Raw genomic sequence first — 17,771 nt, 5'->3', positions numbered from 1 at the left:
GACAGACCAGAGGGGGTGTCCAGCCCCTTTATTGTCTTGCTATGCTTCTCTGAGCCCCCTCTGCAGGATGAAAAAGCAGGAAAAAAGAGGGTCTTCTTCCACGTCAGAGATGGTGACAGAGACCTTGCTGCTGCTGTCCTCATGTGAGATGTGGCACCTGTGGTCCCACACTGGCTGAAAAAAAGGGCAAATGAGCTGAAAGTGGGAAAATCTGAATGGAACAGCTGGCAAGGAAACTGTGGAAATGGACTTTAATAATAATCATGGAGTAGTTAGGCTGGAAGGGACCTCTGGGGATCACCTAGTCCAACCTCCAGTTCCTCTGGTTGAACCCATAATAAAAGTAGTATCTTTAACTTTTGGTCAGGCATCTGGACTAGGCAATCCTTGAAGGTACTCTCCGACAGAAATATCCTGCCTCACCTCATTTTTTAGAGCTCCAACAACAAGGAAAAACTCTTAAGAGCTTCTAATTTCAGTATTAGAACCATTAATGGCATCAACTCCTAATACTGCATGACAGTTCTGCCTCCTAGTCCTTTGAAGGACTGACGGAAACTTCCGACCAGGTGACCTAGGGGCATGACCAGCCTCACCTCCTGTTTCCCAAGCGCCTGCGCTCCAGGACGCCCCTTTAATTACCGCTCCCTTAATTACGGATCGCGGTCCCCGCTGGGCACCGCCCACGTGGCCTCAGGGGACCGGCGTGCCTCTGTGCGCATGCGCGGTGTTCGTGGTCACGTGCCCGGCCGCCAGCCAATGGGGAGGCGCGTTACTGCGCGGTGCCCCGGTTGAGGAAGTGCCGCCGGTGTCCGTGCCCGGTGCTTTTCCGTCCGGTTCCGCCTCCCGGGATGTGCTGAGGGCGCGTCCGCCGCCCCTCCCAGGTGAGCGGGGAGGAGTTTGGAGGGGGGGTGGGGTCCCTGTGGTGGGTAAGGGGGCTGGCGTTGCCGTGGCGATTTTGTCCGGGACGGGCCCGGCGCAGTCGCCATGGCAACCCCGGCCTTAGGTCGCAGCGGGTCCGGGGCCCTCGGGCTGTGCTCGTGTCCTTCCCCACAACCGGAGAGATCGGTGCCGCTGTTGTCGGCTGTGACCGTCTTCGTTTCCTCCTCCGCGGCCGAGTTTCCCACGGGAAGGCCGGGATATGTGGCGGATGGCCGGATCCGGCTGTTCCCCCGCGGGGAGAGCGGAGTTCCTCGGGTTTGCTTGGGTTGGTTCGTTCGCAGCTGGGTGTTTTTGAGAGGTGTGTTGAGGCCACTGGCATTGCTGTGTCAGACCAGGAGCTAAAACGCGTCTTGGACAATCCACTCTTGATTAGAGGCATCAGATTATTATCGTATCCCACTGCAAGCTGTCTAAATGTTTAACTGTGTTACCTAGGTTGAGTTTGAACTCGGCCTGCTCTGTAACTGTTGGTTTATCCCGGGTTTGTTGTGCTGCAGCAGTTCCCCCCATTCTGGGTGATCTCCTGAACCTTCGCCACGCTTCCTTCCCCTGTGGCGTTTCGTTCAGACACAGAGGCATTAAATATCTACCTCAGACCAGACTCTTTATAGATGGGTCTTTTCCCCCTCTGTCTGTTCTGATAATTCCCTGTGCCCTCCTTTGCTGCTGAGCCACAAATGTTCTCAGGGAGCTCACTGTGGATGATTTTCCCCCTTGCAGTGGTCAACACAAATTGGAAGTGTTTGCATTCCTTCAAGCTGCATTCTTTTTTCTTTCTAACTACCAGATTTTACAGTTTACTTGGCTTTTGGCATTATGGGAGCTTTCTGCAACTGCCAATAACTTTAGATTTTACCATCCTGGAAATCTGTTGCCCTGTCCCAAAGGATCATCAGCCAGTTTTGTGGCCCTGTCTATTCTTTCTTCTCCATCTATTTATTATGAACCTGTTGAATGGACTCTTTTTACACTCTGGATGAATCCTAGATTGTTTTAGTCTAATTAATTTTTGTAATTAAATTATTTTAATCTGCCCAGCCTCTCATTAGTCCAGGCTAGTATCCTCAGAAGTCTTTATGGAGGACACTTGTGGGAGCATTTTGGGAGCACTAGATCATGGTGTGTTTTCAGATTACCCAATTGTCTGTTGGAATAAACTCTACCAGGCGTTCTCACAAGTGAGGTGAAAAAAACTAACAAACAAACCCTCCAGAACCCCCAACTGTGGGTCTGTGCCAGTGTGTGATAATTAATGTGTTGAGCTCATTTATAAGATAAACCTGAGCAGCCCTGCTCCCCTCAGAAGCAGTGACAGGGGCTTTTAAGGCATTTAAAGCATAAGGTTTTCTCTAGCAGGTTAAAAGTAGTTCTGTTACCATCTTGTAAACTGCTCTAACTAATGTTTCCACACCTGCCTGCAAAGGGAGAAGCATTCAGGAGTGGTGCTGAGACAACACTTTGCTCTCTAAAGCTGCTGCTGTTTCTCTCAGCAGGTTGTTTGATGTGCTTAAGGCAAATTGACCTCTCCTGTCTGACTAGTTGGAAAGTGGCTGTCCTGTGAATGCCTCCTAAAACCTGTGGCATCTTAATTTTCACTTCTTTTCCTAACCAGTGTCAATCATCCTGACTGCTGGTGTCCAGACTGGAGTTGGATGTGATGAAACATTGTGGGAACTGCCAGTGGAATTCAGAAAATTTGTCTTTGGCCAAAGGAGCCTTTAACAGAGCATGTGCATTATTTTTATTTACAAAGCCTGGTGCTTCTCTCATGTCTGGTGTTATTTCTTTCCCAGTGAGGATGATCTTTATTGGGATGGGGTTTTTGGGGGGGTGTGTGAATACAGGGGTTGGGCAGTGTGGTCTGTGAGTCAGTGAATCAGTTCTGGGCTCAGAGCCTGTCAGCGATGGGAGCTGGTCCTGCCACCCAAAAGCCATTCTCTCATTTCCGTGCCCATTTCCCACCTCTCTGGCTCCCACCCAGCCACTACAGTGTAATTTATGGGAGTGAGCAGGTGAAACTGTGGTTGCAAAGGCTGAGTGGGTGCCGGTGCTGCTGTAAATACCTGAGGAATTACAGGTGCACACTCGGGGACTTCCTGGCAGAGCTGATTCAGGAATCCTTGTGGCTCTGCCTTCCTGCTGCTCACAGGAGGCAGCCCTGGATCATGGGCCAGGATTCCCCTCAGTGATGTGTTCAGGTGCTTGTAAAGAGCCAGTTGGGCTTCAGCTGTTCAGAGTGAAGAGAGAAAAAGATTGCCTTAGCTGAGCACCTCCTCTACAAACTTGGAAGCCAAGTGCTGTCCCAAAATCATTCTCAGAGTGGGATCACTCCCACCTTCCTGGTTTGTAACCAGTCACAGTGTGTCTGGTGGCTTTGATGCAGAGTGTTGCCAGAAGACTTTGAGCTTCATGTCTCCCCCCACCCACTTTCCTCCCTGCAGAGAGGTAGGAACAGGAGCTGCTTAGTTTTCCAACATAAGCTTTTAATTAAGTTTTTATTTCTACTTCTCAACTTTTTGCTGTGGCTGTCAGAGCAGACACCTATGCCAGAATCCATTTTAAATGTTATTGGTTTAACACAGCAACAGTGGAGTTTTCGAGTTGAATCAGTTTTCTGCTTGGAAAACTGCTGGGAAAGGAAAGGGAAAGGAGCCATTTCGGCTCAATTTTTAAGTCGGGATCTTGGAGAGGTGTTAAATTTGGGGGCACTTGTCTGACAACTGAGGAAGGAATGTTCTGTTGAAGCTTTTTCAAAATCTATTTTATTTGAAAGCACCTTGTTTGCAGTAACCTCTGGGAAGTTGTGATGGTGTCTCCTGTGAGGGTGCAGGTGGAAGGGGCTGGGTTTTGTTGATGCTGCTCCATAATGAGGACAGTGTGTAGGAAATGGAAGCAGCCTCAAATTCCCTTCTCCAGGGGTTTGTAGGCTGCATTTCTGGCTGTTTTTTCAGTCACTACACACATTTTCTGTGTGGCTGTTTATTCTAATTCAGAAAGGGCAGCGGGCCTGCAGGTGTGATGGATCATTTGGGGTTTTTTTTTTGTTTTCTGGAGGAAGAGATGCCTGTTGGAACTTGCTGTGTATTTAAATCTCCCCTCCAGCGAGGAGCTTGTGCCAATGTGCCTCTTCTTTGACCCTTGGGTTTGAACTCCCCACAGTGCCACTGTCACAAAGCAGATTTTCCCTTCCTCGTCTTAACAAGAAAAGATTTAACAGCGAAACCCTCTTAGAGATTCTTGTTTGCATTCCCCGGAGGAATTGCTGTATCTGGGGCAGCAGGAAGCCAGGCCTTGTGCAGTGTGCTTTAAAGACATTTTATTTGGGGACTGGCTCCTGTGAATCCACGGCTCAGTAAATGTTTCCAGAGCTGTAAGGTGAAAGAACAGCCCAGAAAAGCGACCCACATGCAAAACATTAACGTTTCTGCTGCTGGGAGTGTGACAAGTCCAGCTCCGAGTGTGTGGAAGACTCAGGGGTTACGAGTTTAAAGGATTTTCACTAACAGTAAGTGTTCTTTATGTCTAAGAAGTAACCAATGCTTGCGACACTGGTAGAACTACACTTTTGCCTTCTCACTATCTTTTTGACGATGTTTCAAATCCTGATCCTTCGTGGCAGGAGGCCAAAGTGTAATGACAGTGATTCTGGGGTTTTTGGCTTGGAGGCTTTCAGCGCTGTGGTGTGCCCACCTCGAGTGGGCAGAGTGGAAAATTGCGTGGAGCTGGAGAAAGGCACAAATGTGTTCTTAGAGCGGTGTTTCAGAATTTGAGATTGAGGACAAATAGTATGAGCCATCTGGGGTGAGCCTTTAGGAGGAGGGCTGATTGCCAGGATGTTTTCCCAGGCTGTGTGTGGACAGTGCGTGCCTCCCGGCTGTCAGAGCTCAACGTGCTCTGGCCAAAAGCTCTTGTGGTTGTTCCACACGAGGAATGGTGCAATTCTATGTAGTATCCAACTTGACCCTGTTTGGTGTATTTGGTGTTAGGTGGGAGTCTGATTAGCATGAATGATATGCTGAAATCACAGGAGACAGCTTTACACAGTGATGGCAGTGTGTGGTTGGACCACAATACAGGTGTGGTGCTGCTGGTCTCTGTGTGCTCAGTGCCAGAGTGCTCAGGAAGGAGCACACAGGTTGAAACCTGCTTTGCTTCCTTCAAAATTTAATTTTTTAATTGTCCGGTTTTTATACTTTTGGACTCAGCTGTGTGTATGTTCCTGCACATGGTCTGGCTCTCTCAGGAAGATGTGATCTTTATTAATAATTGGCTCAGGGCACCTGACCAATTCACAGGTGCAGATGTCTTATCTAACCCAAGGTTACCCTCCAGCTTCCCTGGGGCTCAGATGAATTCCACTTTCTTTACAGCACAAGGAAAACTTTCTTTTTCTCGGAGCTCACTGGGTTTTGCCCTCCTCCACTGTGGGGTGCTATTCAAACACACTACCCTGAATGGATTTATGGACAACCAAGTCCAGGCACTGAAAAACTCCTTTCTCCAGAGTGATGTCCCAAGAAAATCCCATTAGTGCTTTGGGGGGCTGTGCTTTGGGGCAGATGGGATCCCACTTGGCAGGATGGATAACCTCATGTGTCCCTCATGTGGCAGCCTGGGGAGCTGTGCCAGGGCAGGTGCTTGGGAGAGGACAGTTTCTGCACAGAAAGCTGCTGTTGAAGGAATTTTAATATTAAGGAGTGCCAGGTCTTGAGTTATTGCACACCCCTGAGGGGTCCATGAGGGGCTTTGAGGCTCAGTGCTTTTGATTCTGGTAGAAAAGGCAAGAAAATGTGTATCAGAAGGGTTCTGGGCAGTTGTAAAGCACGTAATTGGAGCCTGCTTCCACCCCACGTTATTGTGGTTTTTTTCAGACCAAGGCAGGGAATCAGTCATTTTTGTCCTAGATTTCTCATTAGAGTCTCATCATTCAAGCTTCTGCTAACGTAGAGAATTCAGTGCTGGCAGTTTTGGGCAGCACTCCTGCAGGATGGATGGGTGTACAGGGGTGGAAGAGGGACAGTCACGACGCAGGGTTCAGTGTGTGACCAGAGCTCCAGGCTCTGTCAGTTTGCCTAACAAGAAGGGCATGAGGGGAGCAGCACCTTCTGTACACAGCTTTGTGTGCTGCTGTCCCAACTGAACCCCTGAGGCATTCCTAGAAGGAGCAAGAGCATTACATGGAAAACAGAGTGTAGCAAATGCCCTGTCAGGTGTGCTTGCATACAGACTGGCAGAGTGGGGGTGTTTGTGCAGGCAGCACATTTGATGCCCCAGCTTCCAGTTGTGCCTTTAGAGCCAAAGGAACTGGTCTGATTCCAGGCTGGGTGAAGAGATTTCCTCCTCACTGATTTTATGTGGACCTAAGCAACCTGATCTAAGTTGGGTTAAACCCCAAAGGGTCTTTCCAACCTATATTTTCTTATTCTGTGACCATACTTGAAGTAGTACTGAGAAGCTGTCAATCCAGGTATTTAAATATCTTAAAAAATTTTACTCCTGATGCCTGGAAAATGTTGCCCTAAGTCCTGGAAGCACCTCTTTGATTCTTAGTAATGAATTCATATTTTGAATTCCAGTTGCACTTTCATTGTATTAAATGGAAGGAGCTTGGTGACAGAGATGTCTGTGTGGAACATTCCCTGCGAGACCAGTAACCTAAAAACACAGTAAGCTGAAAATGAAATGCAGCAGGGAAATCTTTACTGCTTTGTGGAATTAGACTGGTTCAGACTGAGTGGTTTAATGTAAATCAAATCCCCACTGCCAGATGGCACAAGGTAGAGAGACTATAGCTGTGAAAATTCCTGTCGTTGTTCTGGAAGATAATAGCAGACTTCATGGCAGTTTTGGGGACTGTGGTACTCAGTCACAGCTAAATCGTGCATTTTGATAACTTTTAAAATCTCTCTGGGATTTGTGGATTCCTATTACTTACGAGGGAGAGAGGATGCCAATGTTATTAATTTTTCCTTCCTGGAAGTCTTGTGTTACTGGGATCTGAGGACTGTTCAGATTGTGCCTGGAGTTGCAAACAAGGATTTGGTTTGGGACACTGGAGCAGCACCTCTGGCTGTGAGGGTACACGGAAATCCAGTCTCTGTCCCTGTGTGCAGATCCTCCCAGGGAGTGTCTGTAAAGTGAAAAGGAGCCTGCAGTGCTGGGCAGGAGCTCCCATGCCCAGTGGGTTGTTTGGTGTCACTGCCATTCCTCTGCGGACAGCCCCTTCTACGTATCCTTGGAATCGTCTGCAGGAACTTAATCTTTCCTTCTGTGGAAGGACAGCAGATAATCCTTACTAATCCAGCAGGAGTGGGCTCAAAGTGAACGCTTTGAATTCATGAGGTGAAAATCCTCATCCGAGTCTTGAGGATCCGCACTGTTTACATGTTGGAGGTGTTGGGACTCCTGGCTGGCTGGGTGTGCCTGTATTGTGGGATCCAGTTATAAACACCCACAGCTTGCCAGGGCTTCCCTTATTCTTCCCTGCAGCTCTGCTGCTTTCTGTAGGATGAATTGATCTTCAATTAGCTTTTAAGTAAAGTAAAAGGTATTGCTGAGCTTCCGATCCAGCTTTGTTTTCTGCAAGTGAAGAGCATTCCTTTGCGTTGGTTTTTGTGTGAACACTAAATTTAAAGTCAATAGTCCCTTACTGGGAATTAGAGTTGTAACACTCCTAGTTACTGTTTGTTTGGCTTAGTCTTAGATTACTGAGATAGCTTTTATTCTGCTAGGAAATTCGGTGATATTTGTGCTAGATGATAATTTTTTTTATTGGGATTTCATGAGTTATCTGCATGGAAGCTGAAGTCAAAATAATGAAACCAGCATCTGGCACTGGTGAATCCAACTCATTTTGCAAGATGCACAACGGCAGAAACATTGTTAAAAACATGTCTAACAGTGCTAAACAAGGGAAATCTCAACTTGCAGAACCACTGGCCAGGTTTTTGTAGGTATGGAAGTGCTCAAGGGATTTTTCAAACACATTTAAGCAGCTGCCTGCCAAAGCATCAGGCTTCATCCTGCGTTTGAACACCCTGCTGGATTAAGAGTGCTGGTTCTGTATGGTGCTGTCTCTCTAAAAATGTGATCTTATGTAGATTTTATTATACTTTTTTTTTTTAATACAAGAGCTGTAAGAGGGAATGAAAACCCTCCTGTTCTGAGAAAAGCTTGAGCTGAGTGTCTTAGCCGTGAAGCAAACTGATCCATGTAAATAAAACTGTTCCTGCATCTGGCTCTAAATAAGAACTGCTCCTTTTCGTAGGACCTGGGAGAGCTGGTGGTGGGAATGTCAGTGCCTGCACTGGCTCCATCAGGCTGAGTGAGCAGGGATAATTCATGGAGGCCCAGCCATGGCTGGGCCAATGCTGGAGCCAAAGGCTCTGCTGCCATTTAGACAGAACTGTGAAATGTTGTTCTTTAGCTCATTCTAGCTACAGCTTAGTAATGCCAAAGGTTTATGACATCATTATTAATAGTAAGTTCAGGCCTCACAATGTACTTTAATTTAGATTTATATGTCAGGTTGGCTTATTTAGTCATGCATTTACTATTTCTTTTCATCCAGCTTCCATTACTGCCTAAATATTGTCAGTCATAAGAATTTCACCAGTTCCTCTGACCTACCCCTTACACTTGAGGCCAAAACATTTGGCTAGATTTGCTTCAACAGAGCAAGGCAGAAAACAGTAAAAATGCTTAAAACCTTTATGCTTTCCTGTATTTTTGCAATGAATTGTTATGCATTAATATCTGCAGGTTTTAGGTTAGAAAGGGAATTAAATGTTCAATTCTAGCTCTACTTGCTCCTGACTACAGTATTTTTTAAGAGGGTGTCCTCAGAGCTTTTTCAAATGTTTATCTGCACTATCCCTTCATAAGCATGAAATGTGAAATGAAAATATGAAATGTTGGCTCATTTTCTAATCCTCCTGAGCAAGTGCTTCCTGTTTTGAGAGGAAGGGTGAGGTCACTGTGCCCCGTGGGAGGAGGACGGCCGTGGGCAGTGTTGGCCCCTGTCACCTCCCCAGACTGTCGGCCATCATGTGAACAAAGGCTGACACCTGAGAAAAAGATATAAAAGAAATAAGATAACTCTACTTTGGCTTTTTTCAAAGTGACCTTGAATTAACCACATGTCCCTGGAGCCTGCATTTGCTTTCACAGTAAGCACCATTTGGTTCAGAGGTCAGAACTTGTGTTGTCAGTGTTGCTGCCTTTAAACCCCCTTTTTAGCATCCAGGATTTTTTACACTGATACTGTTTTTATTTTATTTTGTGCTTTCAAAATGTATTTTGTCCTCTTAAGTTAATTCTAAAAGTGATTTTTAGGTCACTGTGTGGCTGAGACTTGAGTTCAGGACTTTGGCTGTTGGTAAGAACAGCATTGCCAAGGCTGTGCCCAGGGCCAGGACCTGCTCTTGGATGTCTTTTCCAGGTATCCCAGAGGCTGTCACCTGGATATGAGGGAATTGATTCGTTTGGAATTTCTTCTCCCTTGGTCACAGCAGGCCACTTACCTCCAGCAGCAGTGACACCTGGCCAGGGAGGAAGGGGCACAGGTCTGCTCTCCAAAACCCTGTGGCAGGACAAGGTGTTGCAAAATGTCCTTTAAATGTGCTGGAGCTACTGGATTGGATCACATAATGGATGGAATGAGTCCCAGCAAACACAACCAGCCTGTCTGAATTTGAGGGGAGGGGGATTATCCTGTTCACACTGAACAGTATGGATTACTTTTTTGAGGCTGGCTTCAGCTACAGGATAATGCGTTAATGCTTGCCCAGCTCTGTGAGAATATGGTGTTAAATACACATGGACTAATCCTCACAGGAATGTGTCCTGTGCTGGCTCTGCCTCTCCTCTCTCTTTTCTACTCATTAGCAAAACCATGGCTCTGGTGTGGTGGTTTCATTTCTCGCTGATTTATTAATGCTGAAAAGGGGTATTCCCTTAACAGGAGCATTGAAACTTTGCAAGAAAAATGATCCTGTGGTGTGTCACAGCTCTGAAATGGCTCCAGCAAAGGGTTCAGCAGGGTGGGGGATGAGACTGGGGTCCCCAAGCATCACCAGTGCATGGATCAAACAAATGTTTGTCCTTTTTTCTTCAGGGTCCCATGGGGTGAAGACTGAGGCTTCTTAAAAGGTCACCAGAGGCTGGGGGTGAGGATCGTGTGTGCACTGCTGTGACAGGGGACAGATTCCAAGTCTGGCCTTGAGGCTTGAGCCAGTTTTGAGAGTGTAAAAGAAGTTTTAAAGGCAGCAAGGAGTGCAGGCTTAGGTGCGTAAGTTGTTTTGAAACTGGCACCGGGACGACTGTGAGTGCTGTGGACTGCTCAGTAAACATGCAGCCACAGTCCTGGAACAGGCAGGAAACTAGCTGTGATACTTTTTAAGGAATTCTTTGGAGAGGAACACTGTGATCCATTTCAGCACAGAGGACTGTAACTGGCAGAGTAGAATCACAGACTATGCTGAAGGGAAGGGACCCATCAGGATCACTGAGTCCAGCTCCTGGCCCTGCACAGGACACCTGGGGAATCCCACCATGTGCTTGAGAGCTTGTCCAAGTAAGTTTAGTAACTTAACAATTTATAATTAATTGCTAAATTGTAAGTTTGGGCAACTTCAAATTGCCAATCATCATTTTGCCAGTTACAGTTTTTGTGTTGAAGCTGCTCAAATGGCATATGCAGTCCATGTGAGGAGTGTGTTTAAATCTGTTTCTCTTTGAGCTCTGAGCCCATCAAGAGCACTGGAGAGCTTGAGCATCCCTTTTCACAGGAGGGCATAGACAAACATGCTCTGTGCAGCTTTTCCTGTATAACTTGGTGCTTTGAAACCAAGACTTCAGATTCAAAATTGGGGAAAAGAAGTAAAATTTTTTAATAATTTGTTTTTGTTCAGGGTGGTGCTTTGGGTTTTTTTAATTTGCATCCTGGTCGGATTCTTTTGCCTGGGAGGGTCAGATTGAGAGAGATGAAGGAAATGACTCCTCTTCTCCACTAATCTGTCTGTCTCAGGTGGGGCTTTGTCCTGCCAAGATGTGTTCTCCAGTCATCCACCACTGTACAAATGCTTTTACAACTACTTAGCTATCACTGCTTCCTTTCCCTCCTGGTACTTGTTAAAAGAGCTGAAGACATTGCAGAAGTGTTGTGTTTGGCTTGGCAGATCGTGCAGGGCTGTGGAGAAAAGGTGTCCTGTAGATTTCTGTATCTGAGCACTCTGTGCTGGGCTGGGAGGAGCTTGTGGCACACAGGAATGAGGGGAAGTGAAACTAGACTTCATTTCACCAGCACAGATTAAACAAAATGAACACTTTCAAGAGGTGGAATCCTCTGCAAATATGTACATATGTATCACTGGAGATGGCAGGGTGTGCAAGAGGACTTTCTAAAATGTTCCTCTAGCAATGCTCCTTTTAAGCTGTTTGTTCAGTTTTGTTTTTAACAAATGTGGTCCCGCAGGGACGTTTGAAGTAACTCCATGTAACATAAGGTACACTTGGCACACTGTTGGCTCATTCTAATGGTCTTTTTGGAAGGGCTGGTGGTCACATGCTTCTTGCACAGGGAGCCACCAGCCTGTGCTCCCAGGGATTGGGAGTGCTGGATGTGGGGCTGGAGGGATGGGTCAGGCTGAGCTGTGAGCGGGCTTGCACCATGGCCAGCACAGCTTTGAGTCCCTTCTAGGTGAATGTTGTTTTGGTTCATCTCTCCTGCAGGACTCACTTTCCTGGGAAAGCAGCTTATCCCTGACAAGGCCCTCGTGGTGCTGTTGGATCAGAGCCTGGTTCCATCCCTGCTCTCGTGCTTCCTTCCCTTGCAGGCGTGAAGACAGAGGAAGGTGCCCCCGACTGCACTGACGGATGTGAACCTGCGCCTGCTCTGCCACGATGACATAGACACGTCAAACAGCTCTGTGGAGACTGGTTCCCAATCGAGTATGTCACTGGGGTGGGCTGCCGGGGGGGACCTCGGGACAAGGGGTGTGAGCCTGCACTGGTCCAGCTCTGTGCAGCTTCAGGGTGTTTGCCAGGACAGCAGCAGGTTGGGAATCTTCTGTGCGCTGTGGTGGTGGTGTTGTTAAAGATCCTCTGCTGCCTGTCCTGCAGCATACTGGAGTCATCAGAAACTTCCTGTGTGAGGATTTTGGCAGGAGAATGGGCTTTGTTGTTAGAGGGATGCATCAGCTTCTTGAGAAAGACTGAATGAGATGGGGAAAGGAGGACACCTCCAAGGAAAAGGACAGCATCCCTGTGCTTTTTGGAAGGAAGATGTGTCCTGGAGCGTGGTGCTGGGACAGCATCCTCAGAGCCGAACCGAACTGGCCCAGAGCTGTTCCTGAGGGGCTGCTCTGAATGAGCAGAACTTCCCTTGGATCACTGTTCCTCCTGTATTCTGGCGTAAAGCTGATCTCAGCCTGGCCCAGGCCAACCCCCCAGACCCACATTTGGTAAATGCCCATGACTGCACAAGCACAGGAGCTTTTCTGGAGGACACAGGTTTCTGCCCTAAAACATCCAGGGAAAGCACAGTTGTAAACTTCATGGATTTTAGCTCCAGCTTCACAGAGAAGGTTTATAGAGGATTCTAGCAGATTATAATTAAGATTGAATAAAACACAACAGATCAGCAAAAGCATTCATAATATTTTGAGTTTGTAGATTTCTTTTAAAAGCAAGACATGCTGAACTCTCACTTGGAAATAAATGAACATATATTAGTTTCCCTTTAGTAGCTCCAGAAGGAGGAGGAGAGCTGGAGGCTGGTGGTGTGATTTTTTTTTCTTTTCCTATCAATATGCAGCTTTTTTTTTTACATGTGTATCAAATTAATGAGATCCTTAGATGAGGCAGATGGATCTTGCATTAAAAATAACTTGCTAAAGATGGATGTGAGAGCTCTGGGCAAAGACTGTAAAATGAAAATGTGATTCTCTTAGCAAGGCAGGAGACCATTACATGATGAAAGAACCCATGGCACAAATGGGATTCAACAGCTGTTTCCAGTGGAGGAGCATCTCATGCCTGTCCCATGGACTTTGCATCCACAAACATTCCTGTTTCTGGTTCCTCCCAGGTACCCTGACTCATGGTACCGAGATATCACTTCCAACAAGAAGTTCTTTTCCCTGGCAGCCACGTACAGAGGCTCCATCGTGGGGATGATAGTGGCAGAGATCAAGAGCAGGACGAAGGTGCACAAAGAGGTGTGTGACTGCCCTGGGACAGAATCCAAATCCACCCCCTGCTGTGGGGAATGGGACTTATTTGGGGTGGGGTTTTTTCCTCCCCTATTCAGAATTTGATTCTGAGTTAATGTAAGGAATGAAGCACGTGGTGATTTCCAGCTAATGGAGCAGGGCTGGGTGTGTGGGACCACAGAGGCTCTTCCTGCTGGGGCATGGCCCCATGGGGAGCTGAGGGCTAGTCCCTGACGGTGGCTGGTGTAGCTGTGGGAGCACAAACTTCTTTTTTTCTTAGGAGCTTCCTTGGCTGTACTGGGTGAGTCACTCTGGTGGCTTCCTGCACAAACTCCTCCCTTTACACAGTCCCTGTCCTGAGCCCTGAGGGGAGGTAACCTTTCTGCAGGGAGCTTGGAGGCAGGAGAGACAGTCCAGTGCAGGAGAGGGAGAAAGAAGAGTTGGTCAGTGAAGACAGTGAGAGGAGCACTAAAAAAAAGCAGGGGCAGTGCAGGGAGTGCCTAGCTCCTGGAAGGCCTCAGTGTTGATGTTAAACAATAATCCAAACATGCACAGGGGCTGAGAGCACAGAATAGCACATGGGTCTCTTCACCTCAGCTGTCTGGCTTAATCTCAAAGCTCATCAAAGTCAGAGGCTGCGTCTTCAGCAACTTCTGCAAAAGGCTTCTTGTTCCAGCCAAGCTGAAAGCCAAGGAATTCCAGGCACTGCTCTGGGCAGTTGGGCCTGTGGGAATGTGCTCCTTGTCCTCCCCAGCAGTGCAGACATCTTCAGGTGTAGCTTGCAGGCCACAAGGACTTCTGGATTGGTCTAAACACTGCTGGGTGACTCCAGAACTGGCACTTTTAATCCTTCTGGTTAAGAAAGCAACCATATTCTGTCCCTAAACTCACGAATAATGTACATAGGTAGGAAATAGCATGGTTTGGTTCTGCCTTTGGGAAGATGATGTGAAAATAGGAATAGCCCCATGCTTGGATATTTTAACTTCAGTTCAAAAGCTTCAGTTAAGACTGTTCAGTGAAGAGAAGTTTCCTGCTTTAGCCTTGTTTTCAGGTGTTTCAGTACAGGGTTCTTGCTTTCTCCTGTGCCTCCCCAGGTACCCTATTAAATAACCTGTCCTATCTCTACTCAGGATGGAGATATCCTAGCTTCCAATTTTCCTGTGGACACTCAAGTTGCTTACATCTAAGTCTTGGAGTGGTGAAGGAGTTCAGAAAACAGGAATAGGTAAGATGCTGCTAAGTGCAGCAGTTGGTATTGTTGCCAGGTGTGGCCAGTGGGTGGGGACTGAAGGAGCTGCAGTATCTCCCTGCAGTATCCCTATGGAAAAGGCCTTACCCATGACTGGTGGGATAGTGCAGGTGCACTGGGAGGTTTTTACTGGTGTGGGCACAACACAATGTGCAAATATTTCCAAAGATCACAGGACCTTTGTCAATCTTGTTCCCAGGGGCCAGCTGAGCACACCAAAAAACTCACACTATGCTGCTGCGACTGTCTGAAAGTGTAAGAACTTCACCAGAAGCAGGGTTTGAAATTTCTTCTGGGTATCAGCAGTCTAATCTCTGAGGCAGAAAACAGAGCTGCTTTTTAATCTTGCAGCTTCAACAGATAGAACGAACTGTGAGAAAACCACAAAGGGAACTGGAAAATCGTGTAGCTTCGCTGGTCAGATCTCAATGTGCAAGTCAGCTCTCACTGTCTGCTGCCATATGCAGCATTCCTGCAGCCATCTGGAGCCCTGGAGTCAGAAAGGCTTTCTCTCTGTGAGAGCAGTCATTCTGTCACCAAGTGCTGCCCTTCAGGTGCCATTTCAGGCAGGATGTGGATCTTTGATCTGCAGGAGGGAATGGGCCAGGTTTGGTGACCCAGGGGTGCACACCTGGAGTCTCCCGTGGGATATGGGTATAACTCTGCACCTCCAAGTCTCCCTTCTCCCCAGGCATGTTTGGACAGTATGAACTTGGAGGATACATAAAGAAATGACCACAGAGTCCTTGGTGAGAGCAGATGTTCAAACCTTCCACTGACAACACCACCCGCAGAGAATTTTCTGTACAAAGAAGAAAGTGATAGCACAGAACTTATGTTCACAGAGGGTGGTGAAAAGATCTTTCTGTAAAATGATGGTTTTCAGTCTCCTCTTAATTTCCAAATCCTAATATTTTTCCCCAGTTCCATCTTACTGGAATTTTTTCCTTCAGAATCTGTATTTCCTGTATCCATTCCATCTGCAAGCGTGTTGCTGTGCTCTCTCAAAAACTTTGAGCCTGCACCTGTAGCAACACAACCTAAAAAAAGCTGCTGCTGTTTTTTCTGAGACCTTTCTCTCGAGTTTTTCTAGTGGTGTTTGAAGCTGTAGCCTTTCATGCAGGAGGCTCTTCGCTCCAGCTGTGCTGAGCACTAAAGCTTGATTTCCCTCTGTTTTTTGTAAAAGGGTTTGGTTTCTAGTTCTCTGCTGTTAAACCACAGGACAGCTGGATTTCTGTGAGTAGAAGACTGGAATATCTCATTACAAAATTGAACTGCTCTGTTGTCAATGTCTCAGCGGTTTTTGGTCTTGGCTGATATAAATTCTCACTAAGTATCAAGAGAACATGAAGTCAGTGCTGTTGACGACTTCTCTGAAATCCTGTGGCTCCTCCAGGGAGTCTGACAGGCCCTGGGGATTGTGAAACAGCAGCAGCCATCTCCCCCTGTGAGTTAGGCTGATTCTTTACCACACCTGCTGGGAGAAGTTGCCGTGCAGGTTCTGCTGGGTCCTTCATGCCATGTTGAGGTGGTGTAGACGAACCCCCAGATCTTGTCTCTTTGGGCTGGGAGTATCCTCTGTGCCCTTCCTGGTTTTTCCTGCTGGCTGCAGCAAATCCAGATTGGATGAGATTGTCTCCATTGCTCCTTAGAAGGCATCTTAAAATCCCAGCAGTTCTTAGATTTTGATTCAAGTTCAGCAGACACAATACAATAACCTGCTTTTGTAGTCCTGTTTTGACATTCTGCCATATCAAATGGCTTTTAAAATGAATAAATGTGTGGAGTGGAACTGATACCATTAAAAATGAGGACAGTGACCTTCCCCAAAGCCAGGAGTTGCTCAAATGGAGACGGGCAGTATTGTTAAAGTTCTGCCTCATTCTTGTGGTTATTGAGTCAGGGATTTGTGTCTTTAAAATCTCTGAGTTTTGAAGCTGTGCTCATAGGTGAGACCATGTATGACAACCATGTGGAAGGTCCTGTGAGAACTGGGTGGGATTTGGGGTCTCCAGGTGTGTGCAGCAGTCCCTGGTGCAGAAGGGCTCAGCTGGGCTCCACACCCCCCTCACACCGAGGGTCCCTGGGGCTGCACACACACTGAGATCCTGCTGCTTTCCCTTCAACAGGTTCCCTCTTGCTTGAGAGTCTGAAAGATCACATCTCCACCACTGCCCAGGACCACTGCAAAGCCATCTACCTGCACGTGCTCACCACCAACAACACAGCAATAAACTTCTATGAAAACAGAGACTTTAAACAGCACCACTATCTCCCCTATTACTATTCCACATCCGAGGGGTCCTCAAAGATGGCTTCACCTACGTCCTGTACATCAACGGCGGCGCACCCACCCTGGACAATCTTATATCCTTCCCTGCAGGCTGCTGAGCAGAGGCCAAACCCTGTTTTGGGTGTAACAGCAGCAAAGTGTGGGTAGAAGTGGGAACTGAAACCTGCTCAGATGTGGTTTAATCTGAAGCCAGAAGGAAGGTGATGTTAGAGTTATGTGATGTTAGGAGGGTTGTGATGTTAGCAAGTTGGATGCCACTGAGAGCGAGTGCTGGTGTTAGGCCGAAGTGCTGGGTGGGCTTTGGCTTGTAGGGTGCAGGATTTGGCCCACAAAGAGGGCAGAGAAACCCTTGGTCTTGCTTCCTGTGGCCTGGGAACCCCTGTGAGTCTGGCCAGGCTGGATCTTTGCAGACTGCTCCCACACTGACTCGGGAGTTGTTTCAGGTCAAAGGATCATGGAAAAGAAACTTGATCTTTTCCTGGGTGTAGCTGGTCAGTTCCTACCTCCCTGGGCAGGTGGATGGATTGCTATCCTCAGGCTCTTCTGTGGAGTGCAGAGGGAACTGGCAGCTGCTTAGAGCAGGGATTTCCCACACAAGCTGGGGCTGCCATTCCCAAATTGCCATCCTTACAGGGCAGAGCAGACCTGCTTTTGACAGAAAGGTGAGGAATAATTGCAAGGAGCAGATCTGACTGACCTGAGTGACTTCCACCGTGTCAGGGGTCCAGGAGTGATTTATGTCCTTTTGTAAGTTATAGTGTTGCTGTCCTTAACTGGTGGCCACTGACTACCTACAGCACATTGGCTCCACACTAGCCAGCCTGAGCCCGGTGCTCCATTCCCCAGAGTATATACAGACAAGCCCAGAGCCTCCTCTGCAGCTCCTGCCTGGTCTGGCATTTCTGCCAAGAGCAGCATCGAGTTACAGCCGGACAATGTGACGGATCTGGGGGTGTACAGGAAGCACAGGTGGGTGCTGGGACAGCTCCCCCTTCCCTGCCACGGCCACTGTTCTGTGAAGATCCTGGAGTGAGCTCATCCCTCTGCTGTGGAAGGTGTTGGACATGGCTGT

At 47.5% G+C, this 17,771-nt stretch overlaps 1 protein-coding gene across 1 annotated transcript; it reads left to right on the top strand.

Annotated features, from left to right (window-relative positions):
• Positions 1 to 987: 987 nt before the first annotated feature.
• Positions 988 to 17,663, top strand: NAA60 (N-alpha-acetyltransferase 60, NatF catalytic subunit). The gene is given in 13 exon segments (XM_066330409.1): positions 988 to 1,197; positions 11,790 to 11,853; positions 11,856 to 11,892; positions 13,031 to 13,160; positions 14,288 to 14,336; positions 14,339 to 14,375; positions 16,528 to 16,696; positions 16,699 to 16,752; positions 16,754 to 16,773; positions 17,484 to 17,529; positions 17,531 to 17,583; positions 17,585 to 17,621; positions 17,623 to 17,663. Coding segments are annotated over 13 exon segments (924 nt in total). The 3' UTR covers positions 17,641 to 17,663.
• Positions 17,664 to 17,771: the final 108 nt, after the last annotated feature.

This window comes from Sylvia atricapilla, chromosome 15 (genome assembly GCF_009819655.1).
Source record: "Sylvia atricapilla isolate bSylAtr1 chromosome 15, bSylAtr1.pri, whole genome shotgun sequence".
NCBI classification, from domain to species: Eukaryota; Metazoa; Chordata; class Aves; order Passeriformes; family Sylviidae; genus Sylvia; species Sylvia atricapilla.
Note: the sequence above shows the minus strand (reverse complement) of the source record. Positions and strands in the feature narration are given on the sequence as shown.